This window comes from Aspergillus aculeatinus, assembly GCF_003184765.1.
Source record: "Aspergillus aculeatinus CBS 121060 unplaced genomic scaffold BO66scaffold_15, whole genome shotgun sequence".
Classification (NCBI taxonomy): domain Eukaryota; kingdom Fungi; phylum Ascomycota; class Eurotiomycetes; order Eurotiales; family Aspergillaceae; genus Aspergillus; species Aspergillus aculeatinus.
The window spans coordinates 344378-367107 of NW_020291484.1; the positions used below are offsets into that span (position 1 = coordinate 344378).

The 22730-nt window shown below is 53.7% G+C and overlaps 8 protein-coding genes and 2 non-coding genes across 10 annotated transcripts; 5 read left to right on the forward strand and 5 right to left on the reverse strand.

The window, feature by feature from the left end:
- Window positions 1–1270: 1270 nt before the first annotated feature.
- BO66DRAFT_419385 (DUF1479 domain-containing protein) lies at window positions 1271–2812 on the reverse strand (the record flags this gene model as incomplete). The annotated part of the gene is made up of 2 exons (XM_025649810.1): window positions 2517–2812; window positions 1271–2440 (listed from the first exon to the last, which is right to left on the reverse strand). The coding sequence occupies exons 1-2, from the start codon at window positions 2784–2786 to the stop codon at window positions 1271–1273; spliced, it is 1440 nt and encodes a 479-aa protein (XP_025505584.1). The 5' UTR covers window positions 2787–2812.
- A 790-nt stretch (window positions 2813–3602) lies between these two features.
- Window positions 3603–3675, forward strand: BO66DRAFT_t116. The gene has a single exon. It is a non-coding gene; the product is annotated as a tRNA-Arg (tRNA).
- A 250-nt stretch (window positions 3676–3925) lies between these two features.
- BO66DRAFT_t117 lies at window positions 3926–3997 on the forward strand. The gene has a single exon. It is a non-coding gene; the product is annotated as a tRNA-Arg (tRNA).
- Window positions 3998–4460: 463 nt separating this feature from the next.
- Window positions 4461–7891, forward strand: BO66DRAFT_410212 (uncharacterized protein; the record flags this gene model as incomplete). Its single annotated transcript, XM_025649227.1, has 8 exons — window positions 4461–4512; window positions 4589–4836; window positions 4906–5526; window positions 5657–5658; window positions 6251–6333; window positions 6406–6760; window positions 6819–7047; window positions 7103–7891. The coding sequence occupies 8 exons, from the start codon at window positions 4461–4463 to the stop codon at window positions 7889–7891; spliced, it is 2379 nt and encodes a 792-aa protein (XP_025505585.1).
- An 831-nt stretch (window positions 7892–8722) lies between these two features.
- On the forward strand, window positions 8723–9452 carry BO66DRAFT_390609 (uncharacterized protein). The gene has a single exon (XM_025647048.1). The coding sequence runs from the start codon at window positions 8947–8949 to the stop codon at window positions 9178–9180; it is 234 nt and encodes a 77-aa protein (XP_025505586.1). The 5' UTR covers window positions 8723–8946; the 3' UTR covers window positions 9181–9452.
- Window positions 9453–10499: 1047 nt separating this feature from the next.
- On the reverse strand, window positions 10500–11709 carry BO66DRAFT_48406 (Bax inhibitor-1 family protein). Its single transcript, XM_025653329.1, has 3 exons — window positions 11458–11709; window positions 11333–11403; window positions 10500–11243 (listed from the first exon to the last, which is right to left on the reverse strand). The coding sequence occupies exons 1-3, from the start codon at window positions 11608–11610 to the stop codon at window positions 10649–10651; spliced, it is 819 nt and encodes a 272-aa protein (XP_025505587.1). The 5' UTR covers window positions 11611–11709; the 3' UTR covers window positions 10500–10648.
- A 145-nt stretch (window positions 11710–11854) lies between these two features.
- On the reverse strand, window positions 11855–15564 carry BO66DRAFT_48433 (SPX and EXS domain-containing protein). Its single transcript, XM_025653330.1, has 6 exons — window positions 15324–15564; window positions 15185–15239; window positions 13584–15098; window positions 13162–13335; window positions 13018–13107; window positions 11855–12961 (listed from the first exon to the last, which is right to left on the reverse strand). Exons 1-6 carry the CDS (start codon window positions 15335–15337, stop codon window positions 11993–11995), a joined length of 2817 nt encoding a protein of 938 aa, XP_025505588.1. The 5' UTR covers window positions 15338–15564; the 3' UTR covers window positions 11855–11992.
- Window positions 15565–16602: 1038 nt separating this feature from the next.
- On the reverse strand, window positions 16603–17631 carry BO66DRAFT_48480 (DUF3759 domain-containing protein). The gene is made up of 3 exons (XM_025653331.1): window positions 17497–17631; window positions 17218–17352; window positions 16603–17139 (listed from the first exon to the last, which is right to left on the reverse strand). Exons 1-3 carry the CDS (start codon window positions 17510–17512, stop codon window positions 16883–16885), a joined length of 408 nt encoding a protein of 135 aa, XP_025505589.1. The 5' UTR covers window positions 17513–17631; the 3' UTR covers window positions 16603–16882.
- A 1512-nt stretch (window positions 17632–19143) lies between these two features.
- BO66DRAFT_390615 (uncharacterized protein) lies at window positions 19144–20813 on the forward strand. Its single transcript, XM_025647049.1, has one exon. The coding sequence runs from the start codon at window positions 19391–19393 to the stop codon at window positions 20507–20509; it is 1119 nt and encodes a 372-aa protein (XP_025505590.1). The 5' UTR covers window positions 19144–19390; the 3' UTR covers window positions 20510–20813.
- Window positions 20554–22703, reverse strand: BO66DRAFT_390616 (uncharacterized protein). Its single transcript, XM_025647050.1, has 3 exons — window positions 22254–22703; window positions 22030–22174; window positions 20554–21948 (listed from the first exon to the last, which is right to left on the reverse strand). The coding sequence occupies exons 1-3, from the start codon at window positions 22672–22674 to the stop codon at window positions 20604–20606; spliced, it is 1911 nt and encodes a 636-aa protein (XP_025505591.1). The 5' UTR covers window positions 22675–22703; the 3' UTR covers window positions 20554–20603.
- Window positions 22704–22730: the final 27 nt, after the last annotated feature.

Genomic DNA, 22730 nt, shown 5'->3' on the forward strand with positions numbered 1-22730 from the left:
AAAAAAAAAAAAAAAAAAAAAAAACTCTGAAACATTAGAGTTGAGATGCACCCGTGGTTAGAGGCGGAAATCCGTTTTCGTGGTGTGCTTGCTCCACGACGCCATCGCGGTGACTGCTTCGTTGGCACATACCGAATCTACTGCTGGACAAGTATGTTTGCTCCGCCTTAAGCGAAATACAGTACATACATAGGAGGAGGATTTTGTACAATCTTATGAACTGAACCAGGTTTGTTTCAGCGTTATCCTAAGAAGATATTTAGTTTGAAAATTGAGGGGCATCTGGAGGTCAGCCTGATGCTTACTCAGACGTTGATACTCGATTGACTTTCATGTGATAGAAGCGTGCTGTTGAAAGAGCCCTAAATCTACAATCTCACCCCGGATATCTACTGCCCTTGCCAACCAACCGTAAGAAAGTCCAGCATGGGCATCATCCCTAAAATACGAGGAATCAAAGAAAGTCTCAACCAGTGATCATTTTCCTGGCTGCTGCAACCCTTGTCTGAGACAAATGAACGCTGATGGGCGAGATGCACAACACCGCCATTTGCTGGGCTTGGAGCATCCAACTCACCGCATGAACTGTGCAGGGTTGCCCTTACTACTTTAGGTACGGTACATATAGCAGTCTACGTGCTCGGCTCGGAGTAGGTGGTTTCCACGCCTACATAGCTTAGCCCTGCGGGGGTTCCCTTATCATGCTTATCGGCCATCAGAAATAAAGTTCCTATCGCTTTCTTCTCCGGATTCTCCATTATGGGGGAGCTTGCTATAACGAACTGATAATTAGAGAATGCCCCTTCATTTCATTATAGCAAGGCATTCGTTCTGTAAAGGTTACTTTGTACGTGCGTAGACAAAAAAATGTGAAAACAAGTTCGTTTACTGGAACAACCTGTTGCAGCGAGGTTCGGTATAATGTGAACCCTAGCTTCTATGTCTCTCCGCCTCTGGGACTGTTCATCGGACTATAAATATCGCAACCAGAGCAGCAGCCATCATGCTGCGTCTCGCAATGCGCGATGAGGCCGTGCACCCGCCATAACTAGGGCAAGGGTCATCACGGGACAATGTCACTTAGGAAAGTCGTTGGTTTTATTCAGATGTAATAGAAGATGCCCGATAGTATTTCCATGCAGTCATACCACGCATAACTCAAGCCAACCAACACATGTCCACATGTCCTGAATGAATCAATGTTCCTATTAGCAGTCCACTATACCACCTATACAAGAAGCGCTAAACTCTAATGAATACTACCCCCAAATCACGTCCGCCCGAAACAAATCTCATTCGCAACCCTCACCACCGCCTTCTCGCCCTCACTCATATCTGCCGTCACCTCCCAAGGACTTTCACCCAGACCCATCGCCCTTCGACCCTCGGGACTGATAGTTTGCCAATCTAGAGCCCCCTTGAAGCCCGCCTCACCCGCGCCGCCAGCTCCCGGGAAATCCCACGGCGGGGAGTATGACAGCGCCGCCTGCCGCTGCTTGACCAGATACGCGACGTTCATCTCACACATGGGCGTGGCAGGGATATACATGACGCTGGAGTCCCCGGACCCGCGATGCTCCCTGTCGACCGAGTGCAGCGAATCACAGTGCCAGGCGACGTAGTCGCCCGGCTGGACCTCCGGGACCGAGACCATGGTGGCCTCGAGGGCGAGGTGCGGGTGGGTGAGCGGGTTGTACTCCTGACACGCGCCCGGCACGGAGCCGGGGAAGGCGTTGTCGAGCATGGGCTGGCCGGTCTTGCCATCGAAGAAGGGCCGGAGGATGGTGTAGGCGGAGCTGTGGCGCAGCATGGGGCAGACGTGCAGGGAGCCCTCGCCCGGCGCGGTGTGCGACATGGAGAGCCAGCCCTGGAAGAAGCGCAGCATCGAGCAGGCGCCCGCGCCGTTGTAGAGGTCCATCTGGGCGGCGACGCGGTGCTTGGCGTCCCAGGGGTCGTACTCCTCCCACCGGCCGGCCAGGATGGGCGCGTAGACGCGCGCGTACTCCGGGTCCTCCCAGCGCTCAAGCGAGCCGCCGTCGATGTGCGGGCCCAGCGTGAACTTGGCGTCGCCGGGCTGGCGGATGCGCAGCCGGTCCGCGTAGGTGAGCGGGTTGCGGGTCGAGATGCGCGTGCTCGCGTCCGACGAGTGCCACAGTTGCTGGAGGAAGCGCTGCGTCGTGAGCAGGTGGGCGTCGCTGCGCGCCGCCGCTTGCGACGGCGTCCAGTACAGCTCGTACACCGCGGGTGAGTCGGCGGGGAAGGCTTTAACGCGCTCTTGGTTGGCCGCGATGTACTCTTGGATCTGCGTCTTCCAGGTTAGGGCTTGCGAGCGCGGGACGACCTCCCGGATGACTACGGAGCCACGGTGCCGGATCTCGGCGAGAGTGGACTCGGGAACGGTGCCGTTGACGACATCGGTGTATCTAACGGAAGGGATAATCTGGATCCACGCGTTAGTAAGGTATTGTTTGTTGTTCTCCACAAGGGGGATATGTTGGAGCATGTATAGAACGTCCCTCGCTGCCCTTCAACTTGATCTTGTGGACTTCTTCCTCGAGACTGGAGAGGAGTCGCTTCCAGCTTTGCTTCAATGCTTCTTCGTTCTTCTCGAAGTATTGAAGTTTTAGATCGCGGAATCGCGATGGCAAGGGCTCTGGTTTGTAGTCGGGCCGCAAGCTGGGGAACACACTGGAGATGTCGCCCGCGGCCTTGGTCATCGGCGACGCTGAGGTTGATGTCGATGCGGCGCGGGCGGTTGCCCTGGCTGTGAATCTCGATAATGTCATTTTGATCAGTAGCTTGCGTAGCTATGAGACCTCTGGGAATTGGGATAGCCCCAATGGCCTCTGCGGAGTATCTTATACCCCATGGGCAATTGTCGGGAAGCCCAAACCAGCGAGCGGGCCGGTTACTGCTTTGAGTAAGTTGCCGACGCCCCGCGTTCGAAGCGAGTTGAAATGGGGTATCACTGCGTCACTGTCCACTGATCCAGGCATTTCGGTGCGAGACGACTCGTAAAACTGCCGACTGGATCCATGATGTTCGGCTAGTCATTGCTTTCGAGTGGGAGATGACGATGGTTGGTGGTAGCAGCTGTCTGTACGGTCGATGCTTAGGAGAAATGAGCAGGTATAGTGGCCGAGTTGCAGGACTCGACCAACTGGCACTGCACCTCGATGTGATGCAGCGAAAGTAGTGGACTTCCTCCAGCTGTGCTCCATCTGTCCGCGATAGTATTCCCCAGAGTACGGGCGAAAAACCATACAAACTTGGGATGGCTCGAGTTCCTACGCATTGTGGCATAATCTTCGGTGTGACCACGATGAACTCTTCCAACTTTTGAACTCGAGGGCATTGTGTCACCATGGCGAGGAATGGCAGTTGTCTAACCCACCTACAATCTATGAATGGGCAAAGGGAGCCATGATAAGGAGAAGTGAGTGCAACTGCAGAAATTGGGTGTATATGCTGCTATGCTCTGTTGTACAACGCTGTACAAAGCCGGCTAGTGAGTGCGTCGTAAGGTGCGTGTGTATAGGGCTGCCCTCATTCCATTGGCAATGCATTATAAATGCAGAAATCGAGGGCTGGGATCACCAACTGCCCCCGTGACGCAATCGGTAGCGTGCAAGCCTTCTAAGCTTGAAGTTGCGAGTTCGAGCCTCGCCGGGGGCTGTTATTTTTGGTTGTTTGTTATGTGAATGATAGTGATGGTAATGAGCCTTTTTCTTTTTGCATCGTGGGAAGAGACAAACTGACTAGTACATGACTTCGCTTAGAATTTTGTCCAACTCTAAATCTCGGATCTCGCAAACCTAATTGCCATCCTATCAGAATGGTTATCCTACGATGAGATATCCCAAATGATGAGCCAGACTTAGTGTAAGCTTACAGAACCAATAGTGCTGTCCCTTTCACAATAGCAGCCCCCGTGACGCAATGGTAGCGTGCCAGACTTCTAATCTGGAAGTTGCGAGTTCGAGCCTCGCCGGGGGCTTCCTCATTTCCTTTTTGGCACCTACCTATCATCATCATGGTCATCTTATCCCACATGCTATGAAAACTAGGCTTCATAGATGTGATCCCTCCCTCTCTTTTCTTTTTTTGTTTTCAAGTTATCGTTGCTCCCGGGACGGTCTTGCGCAACCATGGCTGAACATCCATTCGCGCGAAGGCTATACTGACCACGCTCTTCCACTTAACCCAACGCACCATGATACACGATACTCACTCTTGCGGACGACCAGACCCAGTCGATTTCCCCTCATCGGTCTTTGTCCGGGTCCAGGTCAGCTTCGTCGAATCTCCTTCCCTCGGTCCACAATGTTGAATGCGGGTAACAACACCCCGAACCTTCGGATTGATACTGCCCGAACGAGGTATAAAGAAGACATAAGTCCATGTGGCACGGCGATAATAGCGCCCATTTCTGTCGCTTCTATCCCCAACTTCCATACACTATGTCCTTCTCTGTGAAGGGACGCTCTGCCATCGTCACGGGAGCAGGCTCCGGTGCGTCAACACTCCTTCACTGATTCCAGGCGGCTGATACGCGGATAAAGGCATTTCACTAATTTATCTAATGTAGGAATTAACCTCTCCTTTGCGAAACTTCTACTTGAGAATGGGTGCGGCGTTCTCATTGCCGACCTAGGGCTGCGCCCCGAAGCACAGTCGCTGGTGAATCAGTACGCGGCCTCCTCCAATGGGCCCCGTGCTGTCTTCCAGAAGACTGACGTGACCGACTGGAAGCAAGTGGAGCATATGTTTGAAGTAGCAGAGAAGGAATTCGGGGAAGTGGACATCGTCTGCCCCGGGGCAGGGATCTACGAGCCTGTATGTGCACCCCGTAAAAACCCCCGAAGAAGCAAGGGATGTTTAGCTTATGGCCTGTCTCGCATGCAGCATTGGACCAACTTCTGGCGACCCCCGGGAACGCCAGAGAGTCGAGATCCACGAGATGGGGGCCGGTACGCCTTGCTCGATATCAACTTGACCCATCCCATCCGCACGACGCAGCTAGCCATCGCGCACTTCCTCCGCAAGGGCAGCACCAGCAGCAACCAACGCCGCAAACACATCGTTCACATTTCCAGCATTGCCGGGCAGAATCCTGCTCTGGCAACCCCAATCTACGTAGCCACCAAGCATGCGATCAATGGCCTGGTCCGGTCCCTGGCCAAGCTCGACCAGAAATGCGGGATCCGCGTCACGGCCGTGGCTCCCGGGGTGATCAAGACGCCGCTCTGGACGGACCACCCCGAAAAGATCAAGATAGTCGACGCCAAAGCCGATGAGTGGGTGACCCCCGAGGAAGTGGCTCAGGTCATGCTGGCGCTGATCCAGCAAGATCATGTTGGCGAAATCATTGGGGATCAGACAGGTCAGGGTCCTCAGTTTGTGGTTAGTGGAGGAACGATTCTGGAGGTCTCCAAGACCGTGCGTTCGGTTAGTGCCTTTAATGATCCTGGCCCCGGTCAGCGGCCCGGAAATACGGTGTCGGACGCCAATAAGCTGGAGGATGAGGTATATGATTTGCTGTCGCAGCAGGGTTGGGGAAAGCCGAAGCTGTAGATTTTATTTTCATTGCTGTAGGGAAGCAGTCATAGTGAGATTGTGCTGCCAACGAAGAATGAATCAAGTGGATCTATTATAGGTGTACGGAGATGTCCAGCATCGCATTTCTTAACCCATTTGAGATAAAAAGAGGGGAAGGGGAAGGGAAAAAGGCGGAGAAGAGCGGCAAGGGAAGGTGTCTGACTAAGGAATCTAAATTGGGAAAGATACGAACTGACTGACCACAATCCAATCTCTCTCCCTCCAACTTATCTCCGCTCCTCTTGACTCGTTACTCTCCTCGCTTCTCTCTTCTCTCCCCACCCCCTCTCCCCTCCTCTCCCCCCTTCTCTCTAACTCGTGTCTTATTCCAAGAATACCACCTTTCACTCCCCTTCTCTCCCCATCTCCACCTTTTCCTCCCTCTCTCCTGCCTGCTGTCGCAAATTCCAGTGGCCTTCGATCTCATAGTATGCCGGGTTGACCCACCCCGGAATTCTCCTGTCGTGTGGCCACCTCTTATCAATCAATCACTTTCTCATTCAACCTCGACTTGTGCCGCCAACATGATGGACGATGAGGCTTCCATTGGGGTGGTTTCACCCAGAAGTACGTCTCGAAGGTAAAAACCCTCTTTTCCTCCGTACCTGCTTTTCTTCCGGCGCTTCTTATCGCTGACGGTTTATTGTTGCAGGCGTGGCGGGAGAGGGAAACGGAGCGCCGGACACCATGGCGACGCCAGTTGGATTAGTTGCGTGATCAACCTGGTCAACACTAGTGAGTTGGAACAATTTGCAGCCAATCGATGCTCTATATTGGCTTTTTTCTGACGGGATAAAACTCCGGTAGTCATTGGCGCCGGTGTCCTAGCCATGCCACTTGCGATCTCGCACATGGGAATCGTACTCGGTGTCTTTGTCATTTTATGGTCGGGAATCGCAGCAGGATTCGGTCTATATCTTCAGTCCCAATGTGCACGATACCTGGAACGCGGAACCGCGTCGTTCTTCGCCTTGTCGCAGCTCACATACCCCAATGCGGCCGTTATCTTCGATGCCGCGATCGCGATCAAATGTTTTGGCGTCGGGGTCAGCTATCTTATCATTATCGGAGATCTGATGCCGGGGGTGGTTCAGGGTTTCGTGGGAGGTTCTCCGGATTACGACTTTCTGGTGGACCGTCATTTTTGGGTAACAGCCTTCATGTACGTCTCCCCATGGGGATTAATACTGGGACTATCCTAATGTGTCCTACTTTTTCAGGTTGATTGTCATTCCTCTCTCCTACCTCCGACGCTTGGACTCGCTCAAATATACGAGTATTGCAGCACTCGTCTCCATGGCATATTTGGTTGTATTGGTTGTCTACCATTTCGTGATCGGAGACACAACCACTGATCGGGGTCCTATTCGCGTGATACACTGGGCAGGCCCTGTTCCCACGCTCAGCAGCCTTCCTGTCATTGTCTTTGCCTTTACATGCCATCAAAATGTATGATGCCTTCAAGCGTGATGCTTCATTAGAGCATTGCTGACTAGTGCAACAGATGTTCTCGATCTTGAACGAGATCAGCAACAACAGCCATTTCCGAACCACCGGAGTCGTCTTCTCTAGCATCGGTAGCGCCGCTGCAACTTATATTCTTGTGGCTATCACCGGATATCTTTCGTTCGGAAACAGCGTTGCTGGAAACATCGTTGGCATGTACCCGCCAGGCCTGTATGCTACGATTGGCCGTGCCGCCATTGTCATGCTTGTCATGTTCTCCTATCCGCTTCAATGCCATCCGTGTCGGGCGTCCGTCGATGCAGTACTGCGCTGGAGACCCAAGCCCGCGGGCTCCAGTGACAGCTCGCCCCACCGGCATCCACTTTTGGGGTCGAGAGGCAACCGTGCCCCCGAGCCAATGAGTGACCTCCGATTCTCCATCATCACCACCACCATTCTCGTGTTGAGCTATATCGTCGCCATGACCGTGTCGTCGCTCGAAGCCGTGCTCGCTTATGTCGGCAGCACCGGCAGCACCAGCATCAGCTTCATCCTTCCCGGTCTTTTCTACTACAAGATCTCTTCTCCTGAATCGCCGCACCATCAACGATTGATGAAGGAAGACGACGAAGTGGGCGATGCGATCATGTCTGACGGCAACAATGACGATGAGGACATCGAGACCTCGCAAACCCGTCCGCTGACGGAGAGTGGTATCCTTCGCCGCGGCACTCGTCAATGGCGCCGAGCACTATTGCGCAAGCTGAGTCTGGGTCTTGTGATCTACGGTGTCTTGGTTATGGTCGTGTGTCTTATCACGAATTCAGTCTTTCTCGCCTCTCATTAGCACCAAAGGCAGGCCTACGCAGAGTCAAGCTAGGCTTGACTTTGGATCCCCTTTCCATTCTCCACCAACCTTTGTCAATCATTTCTCTCTTTCCCCTACTTAAATGCTTTCCTTTTCCTATTCTATCTCATTCTCAATCTCAGTTTCATTTGGTTTCCTTGCTCCATTATCGCCCCCTTATTCCCCATTTTCCTCCCGCATTGCGTGCAGGTTTATTAGAGCTGGGGTCTTGATTCAGGATTACAGTCGATTGGAACTACATCACTATACCACGGCACGGCGTTATCAGGGGAATCCTTGTCTCTTGTCCATGCGTTTGTTAGACATTTACTTTTTTTTTCCTTTTCTTTTTTTTTTTTGATCTCCATTGGGATATACCAGAGCCAAGATTTTTTTTCTTATTCATCCGTGCTGCTTGCAAGCACGACCATACCACTGCTGTTGGGTAATGCGTTGTTTCGTGTTCGCTGTGCGTTGTGCGTCACATTTGGGGGATGCGCCAGCATGCTAAGAGTCGGATTGGGATTTTAATTCAGAGAATCAGAAATACACATATAAAACAATTCAGAGTGAGCATATGGCTATTCTTTCTTTTCTTTTATTTTTTTTTTTATTTTTTTATGAACATTAAGATTATCAAAAGATCCCTCCCCCTATCCCCGTAGACTGTATTAGAAGTGGAGCTCGACAGTGATTGAAGTAGACATGTACGTGGAATACAAGTCTCCGAGACCCACTTGTGGAAGCAACTAACCAATAGCCAAGCAACTTGGTTCTAATCTTTTATAAAAACTTACTACGGAGTAGTTCGTACATGTTTAACTATACTCTCTCTTACATCTGGATAAACGCTGTCTTTTCTGACTGTACATCGCACTTGTGGCAGGGGCGGCACATAAGGAAATCCGAGGACCGAGAACTCCGCATAACGCGTCAGATAAACACCTCCCCAGAATTTCTTCTCACCCAACTTCTTTCACGGCAGTGATGAATGATCTGGGCTTCCCCCAAAACGAACCCATTTCGACGATAACTAGCATACAACGACATCCATAATGTCTCAGCAAGAGCTACAGGCTCTGCTCCGGCAGCTTGAAGAGGCGCAACGACCACGGGCAGAAGAGCAACGACGGCGAGAACAGGCCGAGGAACGACTGAGGATCCAACCCCGAGAAACGACGCTCCCCGAGTTCCTCGATGCCTGCCATGTGCATCTGTTTCTCGGGCTATCAGTTCAAGAAGACCCACATGCATCAAACCACGGGCAATCCGGCGAACGCCGACCGTAAGCTCCGCCCAAACCAGATTCGCGAATGGGTCAGTTTTCCCGACCGAACAGGCATCAAGATGGGAGGATTTGATGGACCCGGGCCCTGAGTTTGTCACAGAGCGCTACTTCACACCTCTTTCGGTCTTAAAAGAATATGGGAAGGAGGCCCGGGAAAGAAAGGTCGGCTCCGAGTTGGATTTAAACCATTTCCAAAGACAGACCGTGGAGTCGCGCATAGGCCCTTTTTTCAATGGCGATGATTTGATTCAATCCACGGCGCAGTTACCCCCCCCACCTCTCGACTATTACACGTAACTTAATGCTTAGCTTGTGCCATATCGTTCATTCAATTTAATACTCTTGATGACATACCCACGAACAGCAACCGTAGGCCACCAACCCTGGAAAACAACCGAAGTACTTTCGGGTATAACGTTCATCGGTAGGTAGATCCTCGTTTCCGCCCCCCTTTTCTCCCTTCATCACTCGACCCAAGAAGTGGATGGGCTGTTTCGGCGGCTCTTAGTTTCCTATCGCGTGTGCTGCCAGCGCGTCCCATCCGGTTTCCCCACGTGCATGGTGGGAGGGAATGTGAGCGGACGAGATCGTGGTTTGTTGTTGTTGTTGTTGTTGTTGTTGTTGTTGTTGTTGGGGGTGTTACGTGCTACCAGAGGACGGCCGAAAATGGCAGGCCCACTTGGTCTAGTAGTGTGATCCAGATTGCTAGACGGGATATGTAGAATCTAGTCTATACCTATATATATTCCTGTAAAGAAGATAGATAGACTGCTTACACGCCTTTCAAGCGGGGTCTCAAACTAATATTGTGACAGACATATATTGTCTTGCGTCTGTGTATCACACACAACAAATGAAGATCTAACCGGCACGAGCACGCTGTGGCTGCAGATACGTTTCTTGGCCTGTTGTGGTTCTACGTGTCCGTGTCCGGGGAAGGGTTAACTCCAAGAGCACACTGCACCGATGAATCTGGCATTCTTTAGACCATATCTGATTTACAAACGTGGATGGAAAATGGGGGGATGGGTACGCGGGACTTCAAGAGCAAATATGCTGGTTGTATGAAAATGAAACAAAAGCAAGACGGGGCTAAGTCAGAGATGATCGTGAGATCAAGCACGCGGGCAGAGACTATGTCGAGTGGACAAGCCCTAGGGCCGATGGATTAGGTAAGAGGTAGAGGTTTAGAGAAATACAACGGAGCAAGGCCTGATTGGGGGCGAGGGAAGCAAAGCAGAGCGAAGCAAAGCAACAAGAGCGAGAAACTCCATTTCGTTATGTTATTTGGGCAATCTTGTTTGGAATTGGTGGAGTAGGTTTATGGTTTCTTTTCGTTGGTGTGGTTTGAGGGTGGTCCATGGGGGTGGAATGGAGGAAGCGGAATGGAGGGAGTAAGGTAGTGATAGTAGCTATCTAGCTGTAGTAAAACCTAAGCCAAGCAACCCTGCATCGCCGAACGCAGGAGCTTAGTTATTGCTCTGGCTGTTCAAGATGCGCAGGATGGCGAGGAACAAGTTCAAGATGTCGAGGTAGAGGGAGATGGAGGCGGCAATCTCCTCCTCGACGTGGTAGTGGCGCATGACGAGCTGGGTGTCGACGAGGATGTAGCCGGCGAAGACGAGGGCGGCGACGCCGCCGTAGACGAGCTCGACGGTGCTGTTGCCGGGGAAGAACATGGCCATGAAGCCGAAGAGGATCAAGAACCACAGCGCGCCGAACAGGTAGGGCATCCAGTGCGTGAAGTCGTACTTGGTCTGGCACGCGAACAGCGTCAGGGCGACGAACAGGCCCAGCGTGATCACCAGCGCCTGCAGCACGATCCGGCTCTCGTACAGCGAGGTCACCACGCTGATCGAGTAGGCCTCCATGATCGTGAAGCCCGACAGGAACAGCAAGTTGGCCGGGTACGACTTGCGCTTCCAGTAGGTTACCAGCATGAAGCCCAGCGCCCCGAACACCGACAGGATCATCACCCAGAAGTTGGACTGGATCCAGTTCCGGTAGCTGGGGCTGAAGAAGGAGATCGAGCTCATCACCGTCGTGAGGAGGAGTTGCACCGTCCTGAAGTTTTAAGAAAAGTGTTAGGTTCGTAAACACGTATATACAGCTGGCTACACTCCGGTTCGAGGTATATCGGGAGAGACACTCACAGAATCGCATAAACCTTGCGGATGAACTGCATACGAATGGGCAGGGTGCCCTCCGCCACAGTGCCGCCGAACTGCATCACATACTGTCAGTCTAGTTTGAGAAAAGGGTGGGGCGGAAGCTTTACCTTGAAGTCATCGGGAACATTGTCGTCTTCGCTGCGAGGCGCCGCCTGCGTGTAATCGGCAGTTGCCTGATAAGAGGGCGGGGGCTGGGTGTAAGCACGCTCTTCAAAAGAGTCGCGCTGCGGTGCGGGCTCATATCTAGTATTGGCAGCCATATTGCTTTCAGGGTAGCTTCTATGGAGTAGTGGGAAGACCAATCCAGAGAGAACGAGATGGTTAATGCTTTAAATCTCACGGCTGACAGGAAGACGGGGGGCGAAGTGAAGTGGAGAGAGAAGGGTCGAGAACGCGGGCGGAGATACCGCCTTTCGGGAGCCGCGTGACGTCGTTCCGTCACCTGATTCTCTTTATCGCTCTACGGAGCCTTAGGCAGAACATTTACTCTTCAACTACAAGGCACGGATTCGCAGCATCGTAAAATATGATCATCTATTATATGCGATATTATGTATAAATTCTATCCTCTAATATATGCCATGAATGCAGATATCCTATCGCTAGGACTTGAATGCGCGGCCCCGACCAGCTCAGAGGCTGTTACTCCCGGTCGTCGTCATCATCTCGATACTCCTCCACTATCACATTTCCACCCTCGGACGACGGCCGCGAGCCTTCTTCCTCATCTGTACTATCCTCCGGCGTATCCAGGCCCTCCCGAGTTATCGAAGCGCTATGCAACTCACCAGGACGCCTCTTACGCTGGAAGTCTTGGGCGTGGGCCGCAGCCAGCAAGGTACCAACCCGGGCAAGACCACGTGGGCTCCGGACAGACAAGCCTGGAGTGGGTGGCGTTCCTTGCTCGGCGTCGCCAATGGTAGGCACGGGCGCCAGAGGTTGATGGTCTTGAAGCTGCATGGCCTCCTCTGGCTGAGCCGACGGAGCCTGTGGTTTGGGAACTTCGTATGGGAGGGGGACATCCCTGGATGCTCGGAAGAGAAGAACGTTGGTGCAGTGTTCGTTCTCCACACGGAAGATCGTCCACACCCCTCTGCGGCCTACCTCTGAAAGTGCAACAGCGAAACTGAGGACAGCCGAATGCTGAATGTCTTTGCGGAAAATCGCATAGAAGATCCAGTTGAAGCGGACCACGACATCGATGACCATCCCAACATAATACACCCACGGCTTCCGGAAGGCGAGCACCTCGCGAAGCATTGGGTTCTTCGCGTGAGGGTTTCCGAGACTCCAATCCATGGCGAGATCCCAGACGGAGCAGTAGACAGCATTCAGCAACGCAAACGTGATGAACGGCGCCTCAAAGCTCGAGACCTTGTCGATACGGTAGAGACTCAGGGTACAATAGTAGAGGACAGTGAACATGTATTTGCCGAAGTTGAGCAAGTGAGGAAACGCGTTCCGCGTGTCGGCATATCGACGTAAGCACTGAAGAGCTCTCCAGATTCCTGGAAGACACGTGAAGAACCCCAGCAAGCGGGAGTGAGAGGAGTTACACTGCTGAGGGTCACTCCAGTGTTTCGCATAGAGACAGAAGAACAATTCAATATTCTAAGATCGATTAACAACCACTGCCAGAGTTCATGCAACAATAGAGTGATACTCACGCCCATGGCGTACGTCTGCGAGCAGTACATATCACCGAGAAAGAAGTCACGAAACTCGACGGGGTATAAACCAGCCAACAAAAGTCGCCACTACCATGCGTAGTTAGTTTTCAGCTGCGGTATGCCGACTAGAGCACTACTCACATTGGAATATGCCCACCACTTTCGACTGTGGTGGTATAACGTGCGCACTGGCAAGAACAGAACTATCACCGTCACACCTATCAGAACGACAGGCCAATAGATATATGCGTCGTTGATCATCATGAAGTTCAGCCACATGAAGAGACCTAGTATGAACAAGAAGAAACTTGGTAACTGCAGTCGCGTCAATATCAGGCAATCCACATGCCGAGATAGAAGTTCTGACCTCAGTTAACTGCCGCCAGTCTAATGCGTGTCTGGTGTCGAACTCGAAAACGAAGACGTAGTTTATCTTGGCCTTCGTCCAGACCATGCAGTCCAAGCAGAATAGGAGAAAATGCAGAACGATGAGGAAATAACCACCGTAGATCTATCGCCGTTAGATAACCCAAGAACTCGCGTACTGGGCATGCAAGACTAACCTGGAGCAAGTAGCTTGTATTCAGCTTCACGTCGGAATCGTCATTATCCAAATTACGGCTAGCATAAACCAATGCCTGGGCTGCAAACAGCATGCCAGCCATCAACAGGAGACCAGAACGGAATGTGTTCGGCGAGTAGTCTCCAGCCTTGTTGACTGTATGGCGCAACTTCGAGGCGGCAATCTTGCGGTTCCCGCGCTCAAAATAACGTGCGTAGAGGTCCTCTGCCGCCGACAACAAATGCTCCGTAACCTCACTCTGAACGAACCACGCCTTATTGACCTTCTCAGAGAGGTATCGCATCGGGGGGTGCGCATTGACAACCTTGTCATATTTCTTGTTAATCTTCCGGAAAGCGGTCCGGTTCAAATAGGCGTATGCCTTCAACAACTCCACGCCACGATAGAATTCTTGAAGCGCATGTTTAAGCTTTCTTTTGGCGGAGCGATACGAAACCTCGGCGTTGTTGGACTCTTCCGGCCGTCGTGCAAAATCTCTCCGTGTGATGGTGTTCGGTAGGTCTTGCGCTTGTCCGACCGGCGTTGCCAACTCTGCCAGGGCCTTCGAATTTTTCCCAAAATGACGTCCCGGGAAAGCATCCTTGATTTTGGCGAATCCGCCAAAGCCGTTTGCCTGCGCGTTGTCCTTCTTGATTCCACCGTTTTTCGTTTTCCCAAGCACTTCTTGGGTGCGCTGGTCCCGCATGATATGCAGCTGGCTTCGGAGCACCTTCAAACGCTCCGCCGCTTCTTGTTCTTTCATCTGATAGAACGAATCTATCTTGGCTAGCTCGCCATCAAGGAAAGCGAAGAACTCATCCTGCCGCTTGGCAATCTCCGATGTCGACGTATCAGTGGTGTCGCGCTTCTCGGGGGCATTCCAATCCTGGTAAGACAGCACCCGCTGCAGTAGGGAGCCTCTACGGTTCGACGGGCCTGCACCCGTGTTCCTCTTATAATCCTTTATACCACCGGCAGCGGGTTGTGGCGTCGAGGGGCTCCGGCGCGATCTGGCAGGCGTAGCTGGTCGCAAGCTATCGTATCGCGATAAAATCGGAGACGGGCTTTCGGGGCGGTGGTCGTCTGTATCATCCTCTCTTTCTGGCGACGAGAACTCAACCTCCTTAGGATCGATTGCTGGATCCGGCAACCGCAGCGAGGCCACATCCGACGAAGCAGCCTGCTGTGATGGCGGTGTGGCGACAATACTGCCATACGTGCCGACCACGCCCGAGAAGCGCGATCCAGGGGCCCGGAGGGGCTGACGTTCACTGCGCGCCGACGTTGAGCGCGGTGTCAAACCATTACTTCGCACCGGCGTGGAGGGAACCTGGAGGGTGTCCTGGGGCAAATCGTGTCGGCTTTCGCTTCGAAACGACGAGCGGGGATCCGAACTCAGCAGGCGATCGGACTGGTCATGTTGGGGGTAGGAGAAATTGCGGATGGACGGATGGCTAGGGCTGCGATTGGCTTTCTGCAGGGCGCGCGAGATGGCTTTGACTTTCTTTTTGCCGGTCTGTCGTCCCCCAGCGTCACACAATGATGAGAATCGGAACCACAAGTCCCTCCGCGTATGGGAGCAAGCACTGGGGAAGCACCAACCTTGTAGTCGAGATATTTAGCTCGCCATTCTGGAACTAATTCCTGTTCCAGCTCCCTGTCGCCAATGACTGGGTCAGCAACGCCTCACAGAAGACAAGCATTCCGGAGTAATGGTGGGTTGGGTGAGAGTGGGACACACTTGGCGAATTTCATGCTGGGAAGGCAAAGGCATGAGCGAGCATAATACGGTTGACAAAAAAATTACAGCAGATACCCAGGAGGATTTATGACGCAGAAAGTGCCATCACAGTGGCAACACGATGAAGCAGAAGAATGGTGGAGCAAGTTGACAGGGAATCTGGTCTCCGAGGATCAATCGATAAGGGCTCCAATAGTTCGTAGGGTTTGTAATCTCATTGCTCAGGGCGATTGGAAAGTAGCTCAAGACAACGATCAGTTCATTCTTGGGCCAAGAAGGTAGAACAAGCACACGATTCTCCAATATAGGACGAAGGGAAAGAGGAGAGGGGAGTAAAGAGACAGAGTAGAAAAAAAATAGAAGATAGAAATAGAATGTCACAGTGGAACGGAGGGCGGAGGTAGAAGCAGATAAGAATGGAAGAAGGAAAATACGAGTAAGTTCAAATGTGGAAAAACCAGAAGTAAAAATGCGAGAAATAGGTCAAAAGCGAGACCAGAGGCAAGCTACCACAGGTTCACTAACGCCCGTCATAGCGAGACAACTGACAGACAGACAGACAGACCGACAGAGAGCGAAGCGAGCAAGATACCTGATTTCATGGATCAAAATTGGTGAGGAACGAGTGAACCTTCTTTCTTGCCTGAATTGAGCGTCTATCGTAGCCTGATAGGCCCGGGTTTATGCACGTGCAGCAGCCGATGAGCTCATTTGCAGGAGCCTTGGCAGGGCGGTGAGTGGCCAGCATCAGTCATTGGCTGCTCTGTCATACCGGACAAAGTATCCCCATCAAGTAAGAGGTTTGCCGCGCATACACGGTGGTTGCTGCTCGTATACTCCCTCTCCACTACTTACAGTCCCATGGATGTCCCAGAGAGCTTCGCATTTTGTTCCTCATGATTGGGATTCCCTTGTCAGGGCCCTTTGGGGAGATTCATTGAATCGGTCAACATACGAAAACAAAAACAAAAAACAAAGAGGGTTCCCAGAGTGGAATTGAGGACCCGGAAAAGCTATCCCAAAACTGCCCCTCTCTTCCGCAGGAAACTATCTATCTTCACACAGGAACCGAAAATAGGCGCACACACTCTTCCCGACGATCCTTGCTTGCCATCAGTCGCAAACACTCCGTGATAATCCGCGTTACTTGCCCGATTGGGTGGAATCCTGCATACTGGCCATGCAGTTTGCGGTGGGCGTTTCAGCCTGCCCAGCGCTCAGCGTTTGACCTTCATAACTCTTGCATCGGGTTGTGATTCATCATTACGACTGTTTTGTTTTGGTTTCTACTCTTCCAGACCTACTCTCATGATTCGATGATAGCTCACCTGACTCTCCACCATATCGGACAGATCATATATGCGCGAGAGGGCTCGAATCCACAGGCCACGTCGCATGCAGAGGACCACGATTCAGGATCAGAAGAAAAAAAAACAATTATGAGGAATATTTTTCATTGGGAACACAAATCATCGGTATCATATCAACACACCCCCGGTCGACAAGTTCAGATCCAGTCTATCCCTTATCGCACTAGAGCTTAGTACCAGCCACGGCCTTTACCACCGGCCCTGGTCAGGGAAGCGGCCCTCGTCACGGAAGTGGGGGTGAGGAGGAAGGCGAGGGTCGTATTCGGGAGCGCCGTGACCGCGCTCGTAGTGCTCCTCGTACATCTGGTGGGCGTTCTCCTGGGCGTGCTTCTTGGCACGGATCTTGTCGACCTCATCCATACCCTTGGTCTCGGCAAGTCTGTCGATCTGAGAACCGACGATGCCAGCAAGAAGCTCCTTGGCGAAAGCGTGGCTAACGGGCTTGCCTAGTGGATACCATGGCGGTTAGCGTGGCTGTCTGACACAGGGAAGGGGGATGTAGTGAGACGGGAGACAATGCATACCCTCCTTGCGCTGGTGGTCCTCGAAGAGCTTCATGCCCTCGAAGGAAGCGGCACCGGCCAGAAGCTCGTGGGAGAACTTGGCCTCGTGGTGCTGCTCGCCGTTGTAGACCTGACGGTGAGCCTCGTTGGAATCGTCTGCAAGGCAAACGTGGTTAGTTGTGTTGCAAACATGTCCGTCCGATGCAGGTTACGGAAGTCAAACTGGGCAAGCAACAGGACAGGGATAATCCCGCGATGCATCCAGATGAGGGTCAGCAGCTGTGCATAGGAGCAACTTACCCCAGCCCCAAGCCATTGTGATTGATGTGTAATGTGTGAAGAGGTTGTTTGAAAAGGAGGAAAGATGGTGTGAGTGAATGGAGAGAGAAAAAGAAAGGCAAGAAGCAGGACGATGGACGCCTTATATACAGCCAGCTGTGCCTCAGCCAACCCACCTCAGCCAATTCAGCTCTCGTCGGCTAGGTACCCCTCCGCGCCCCCTGACCCACTGCTGTCGTGAAGACTAGAATAGCTGCAAGTCTGCAAAACTCTCAATGCCTTGTGGGGGAAGGGGTCATTGGCTGAATGGCGATGCTTTGGTGTGGCCCCTCCAAGGTGGGGTGGATGGAAAGGCAGATCACTCCCAGTCGTTGGTCCCCGCGCCACGTTGGTCATCATTTCACAAATTCACCTCAGCGCCTCGGAGGGGCAGCGTAAGCATAGCAGCTTAGTGCCGTCTGTGTGTGTAAGCGCTTCTCTGAAGGCTGTCTGAAAGAATCATGCTATTGGCTGCATCGGACAGCATACAGTCAGTCCGGAGGGGTCGGATCGCATGGAGTGAGCCTCCCGGGTTACTAGGTACTAGGTACGGAGGTACACTGTGCTCGGAAATCCGCCAGGGGTACTTTCCGTACAGCTGAGGACACGGTGGGCTTGTTTGTGAGCTGAAACATGGGTCCCAATGATAGGAGGCCGAGGGGTACAACAATGGCGTAGCCTAGACAATAGACAGTCGCCAGAGAAGAGGGGCGGACAGGATCATGACCCCTCCTCGTCCGTTGGTTCCGCCTGCGCCTCTGAAAATAGAGAGAGAGATGGCCATTGCCAATGCGGGACTAGCTGACTGATTCGCAGGATTTCACTTTTCCAGGCCCTTCTTGTGTGCCTACGTTCTAGGGAATAGCGATTAAGGATCATCGCCTCGAAAATACGTACGTGTCCCATAATTCCCACGATTCCCATGGGTAGGACGGGCGACACCGCTGGGGGGCCAAGATGCAGATGGGGATTGCCTCAGCCTTAAACTCTGGGTGAGTTCCATCTGGCTGTGGATTTAGCGCCTCGGCCACAACACTCGCCCGGGCTTGGCGAGGGCTGAGGACGAAAGCCGGCTGAACCGAAGGAACACTGTGCGCCAAGAAGCTCTTGTCAAGGCTTATCCTCTGCCCTATCTTGTGCAACTCGAACGGCCCAAGTCAAGAGCTGGCCTGGATATCAGATCTAATCTTCCCCAGATCTACTCATATGCATATTAGGCTGGTACGTAGTGTCTGGCCTGGCCTGGCGGGTAAATCTGGAAATGTCATGTTTTTCGGGCACGCGCAATGCTGCACGAAGTGGAGCATGCTCGGGGTTAATGGTTGGCTATGCGAGGTGCGAAAGTGATCGTTATCCCCACAGCTACTTGCCCGATTGATTCTACCGAAGGCTCCGCAATGTTCGATAGCCTGAGACCGGAAGTCCTGTAGCGTCCTTTCGGAGTTCGTGTCAGTCGGCTGTGATGACCTCTGAATCAGTGGCTTAGGGGGGGAGGGGGGGGGGGGGGCTGATGTGTGGCAGTGTCGGAATGTGGCTTGGGTCCAGTGGATGAGGCGAGGAAAGACATTACGTACTGCTTCAGCTGGAGAATGTGCATCATGTCCATCATTGTTACAGTCGGAGCACAGTTGTCCAGATGGTCGCTCTTGGCCTCGTTTCAGTGTGCATAGGATGGAAACGTCATGCCATGCCAGACAGGAGCCGTATCGAGCATGGAGAATCAACGATCATTCTCCGTTCCATCATGTCATTGTTCGCTAGTCGGTCAGGTCATGATAGACCGGTCATGGGAAACCTGCGATGACACGCTGCGATCAACTCCGAGTGTGAGCATGAGCATGAGCATGAGCATGTTGAATAAACACCTCGTGTCATAATGCAAACAACCTCTTGCATGACGACAGTAAACAGTAGCGCAGCAGCAGCAGCAGCGCAGCATATGCAGGACAGCCAGCCGACTAACCCAAAAGCGGCAATTACCTGCCCGCCCCGCCTACTGCCCGGCGGCGCAGACATGAGCTTTCCGCTGCAAGCTCTCCGTGCTCTCCTCCCCTCCCCTCCATCAAACACCTCAATCAACAAGACCACCATCCCACAAACCACCACAAGCCACAAATCACAACCCACAACCCACAACCCACAACCCACAATGTCAACCCCAACACAAACCCCTCACCCGCGCTCCCCGGTACAAACCGACTTCCCCTCCCACCTCACCCTAACAATCACGCCCCCCACGCCCCCCAGCACCTCCCAAAAATCCCCCAACATCCTCCTCCTGCTGCACGGCCTCGGCGACACCGCCGCCAACTTCACCGCCTTCGCGCGCGCCCTCCACCTCCCCGAAACCACCATCCTCACCCTCCAAGCCCCGCAGCCCCTCCCCTTCGACCTGGGCGGCTACCACTGGGGCGACGACGTGACCTTCACGCCGGCGGGGGAGCTGGACATGGACGCCGGGTTCACGCGGGCGGTGCGCCTGATCGTCCACGAGGTGATTGCGGGGGTCCTGGTCCGGAAGTGCGGGTATCGGTGGCGGGATGTGTTGGTGTTTGGGTTGGGGCAGGGCGGGATGGTGGGGTTGGAGGTTGCTGCTGCTGCTGCTGCTGGTGGTGGCTCTGGGGGACAAGGAGAAGGAGAGGGTGTTGGTGCTGGTGCTGCACTGGGGTTGTCGTCCTCGACGGAAAATGATCGGTGGTTGGCAGGGGTGGTTTCGATCGGGGCCCCGTTCCCGTTGTCCGCGGTCAAGAATACAACAACCCAAAGGAATCGGACGCCGGTGTTGGTGGTCGCGGGGAGGGATTCGGTGGCTGTGACGGATAGTGCGGTGCGCAGGACGAAGGATTGGTTTGAGTTTGTCGAGGTTCATCGGTATGCTCGCCGCGGGGATGGGATGCCCAGGAATCGGGACGAGATGTTGCCCGTCATGCAGTTCTTAGCCAGGAGGTTGAGGAGTTGGAAGGGCGTGCCGGAGGGCAGTGTGGAAATATCCTGAAAACAAGAAACAAATGGGTGGGATGTTATACGATATTCATTTTGTGTTGATTCATAGTGGTACAGTACATACAGAGTGAAAGTCTAGGGTGTATCTAGTCGACCTCCTCGAGAGCCTGGCGCGCTCGATCGATGGCCTGTCGGGTCTCAAGGGGAGACACCGGGACCTCCTCCTCCTCCACGGGGCGTCCGCCTCGCTGCACAATGCCACGGAGTTGGTCCTCCGTCTCGAGCAGAGCCGTGCGACCGTCCTCGCGGGCCTCGTTCTCGAACCAGGTCCGCGCGCTTTCCCACTTGCGCTGCTGGCGGCGCAGCGAGTAGATCAGACCGACCGCTGCCATCGTGCAGGTCTCGTACACAGACGCGGCAGGCCAAGAGAGATAGGTCAGGATCGACAGCGCCGAGGATAGAGTGGTTGTGGACATGCTGAACAGCACGAGTCGCTGCGCCAACGCCTGCAGTGCCGGCGCCGTCGTTTCGACCAGCTTGGTCCGTCGCGTGGATATCTGAGTCGGCCACGATGGTTCTTCTGTTGGACTGGACCCCGGAGTGGTCTCCACCAGTCCAGCCTGCTGGAACCGGCCAGCCGTCCAGATGACCTCCCTCTCAGCCTGACGCAGAAACTTGCGATCCAGGATCTCCCCGGTTATCATGCCCACGTCATCCACGCGCCAGAAGAGCTTCCACCACGCAAGACCCTTCCACGGCTTGCTAGCGAACCCTTCTTCCAGTGCGCCGCGGAGCTCCGTGTGCGCCTTTTCTGCCCACTCCGACACGGAACGATCCAACCCATCCCTCACCTCCACCGGAACCAAGCCCAGTTCTTGCTCCTGGATCCTCTGTGTCTCCTCCGCGACGACACCAGCCTCTGCCGCATCCAGTAGTGACGTGATCAGGCTGCGCAGCGAGGGATCCAGCGAACTGCCCGCCTCCGCCCGCAGCGCGGTCAGCCAATCAACCACGGGCTGCACACCACTGCTGTTCCACCCGCGTTCGTAGAGCGAGGCGTTCTGCACCGACTCACGGAACCTGGCCAACGCCTCGTCCGCCTTGTCGATGTCCACAAACGCGACCCGTCCATTGTTGTACTTCTCCGGGTTGGTCACCGGCAGCTCGATCGCGCCGTAGACCGACCCCGCCTCGTTCTTGAGATCCGAGCGGGCCATCAGCCCGCTGTAAGCCAGGAATCCGTCGACGCCGCTGCCGCACACGATGCTCCGGTGCACCGGGTACCGCACCATGTTGTGCCGGCCCGAATGCGAGGTCTGGATCGTCACCGTCGGCACCAGGAACGTATCGGCTGTGAACTTGGCATCCGCACGGGTATCCGCGCCCAGGCCGGTGATCAGGATCTCCAGGTTGCCTTTCTTCAGGATCGGCGAGGGGATCGAGATGGTCGGGAGGAGATCATTGGGTATGCTCTGCGAAACTGGACCGTAACTGTTTTCATCGCAAGATGCGATAGTTAGCGTGTGTTTTCCCTTTCCTGTTCATGGTAGATTCTTTAGAGAGCAAACCCACCGGATCAAGAGTCCTCTCTCTAAACCTCCCGCCCCCGCACCCATTTCCTCCAACAAGTCCTCCCAGCTTTCCTTTCCGTTCAGGGGGTCTGCCAGCAGCAGTTTCACCAGTCTGCGCGCCGCACTGGCATCGTTCAAGCCCAGCACTAAGCGATGTTAGCAAGCCATCGCCATTGTCAATCAATTACCAGCAGGACAGAGGGGAAAGACACTGGATGAACATACCAGCAACACGAATCACAGGGGTCTCCGACTCCAGGCCCCTCATTGCCAACTGCAACCGACTAAGATTGACTTGCTCGGGCGCAACATCTTTGAGCTGGTCGAGCGTCGTGTGGAGACTTTTCAGCCGCGGGGGGATGTTGCGGCCACCGGCATGAACGACAGGAACGGTGCTATTGAGGGGTCGCGGAGCAGGTGTGGAGGGTATCGGATGAGTGTGAGGTCGGAAATCTAGGGGCTGTGATTGCTGTGATGAGTTGAAGGAAGCAACGCCGATGGTGCTGTTGGCACGACGCGCAAGAGTGAGGGCGGTTTTGGTGTTTCGGCGCCAGGTAGAGCAGGAGGGACAGTAAAAGACTGTGACGGTGTCTCGGCCCGCGTGCGCAAGGCTCGCTGTGAGCGAGCCGCGTAGTTTGGGAGGCATTGAAGAGAATTGAAGGTTGGCAATAAGGATGAAATGGAAGACAAAGGGAGGAAAGC

Bases quoted from the DNA above. Each gene is read 5' to 3' on its own strand.
- BO66DRAFT_390616 (XM_025647050.1), bottom strand. From the start codon at position 22,674: ATGCCTCCCAAACTACGCGGCTCGCTCACAGCGAGCCTTGCGCACGCG. The intron at 22,175-22,253 runs GTATGTTCATCC...AACATCGCTTAG, and splicing joins CCCTGTGATTCGTGTTGCTG to TGCTGGGCTTGAACGATGCC. The intron at 21,949-22,029 runs GTGGGTTTGCTC...CGATGAAAACAG, and splicing joins GAGAGAGGACTCTTGATCCG to TTACGGTCCAGTTTCGCAGA.
- BO66DRAFT_48480 (XM_025653331.1), bottom strand. The intron at 17,140-17,217 runs GTATGCATTGTC...GGTATCCACTAG, and splicing joins GGACCACCAGCGCAAGGAGG to GCAAGCCCGTTAGCCACGCT.
- BO66DRAFT_390609 (XM_025647048.1), top strand. From the start codon at position 8,947: ATGTCTCAGCAAGAGCTACAGGCTCTGCTCCGGCAGCTTGAAGAGGCG.
- BO66DRAFT_390615 (XM_025647049.1), top strand. From the start codon at position 19,391: ATGCAAACAACCTCTTGCATGACGACAGTAAACAGTAGCGCAGCAGCA.
- BO66DRAFT_48433 (XM_025653330.1), bottom strand. The intron at 13,336-13,583 runs GTTAGTCTTGCA...ACGCGACTGCAG, and splicing joins ATACAAGCTACTTGCTCCAG to TTACCAAGTTTCTTCTTGTT. The intron at 12,962-13,017 runs GTGAGTATCACT...AATCGATCTTAG, and splicing joins CGCAGACGTACGCCATGGGC to AATATTGAATTGTTCTTCTG.
- BO66DRAFT_48406 (XM_025653329.1), bottom strand. From the start codon at position 11,610: ATGGCTGCCAATACTAGATATGAGCCCGCACCGCAGCGCGACTCTTTT. The intron at 11,404-11,457 runs GTAAAGCTTCCG...TATGTGATGCAG, and splicing joins ATGTTCCCGATGACTTCAAG to TTCGGCGGCACTGTGGCGGA. The intron at 11,244-11,332 runs GTGAGTGTCTCT...TTAAAACTTCAG, and splicing joins CGCAAGGTTTATGCGATTCT to GACGGTGCAACTCCTCCTCA.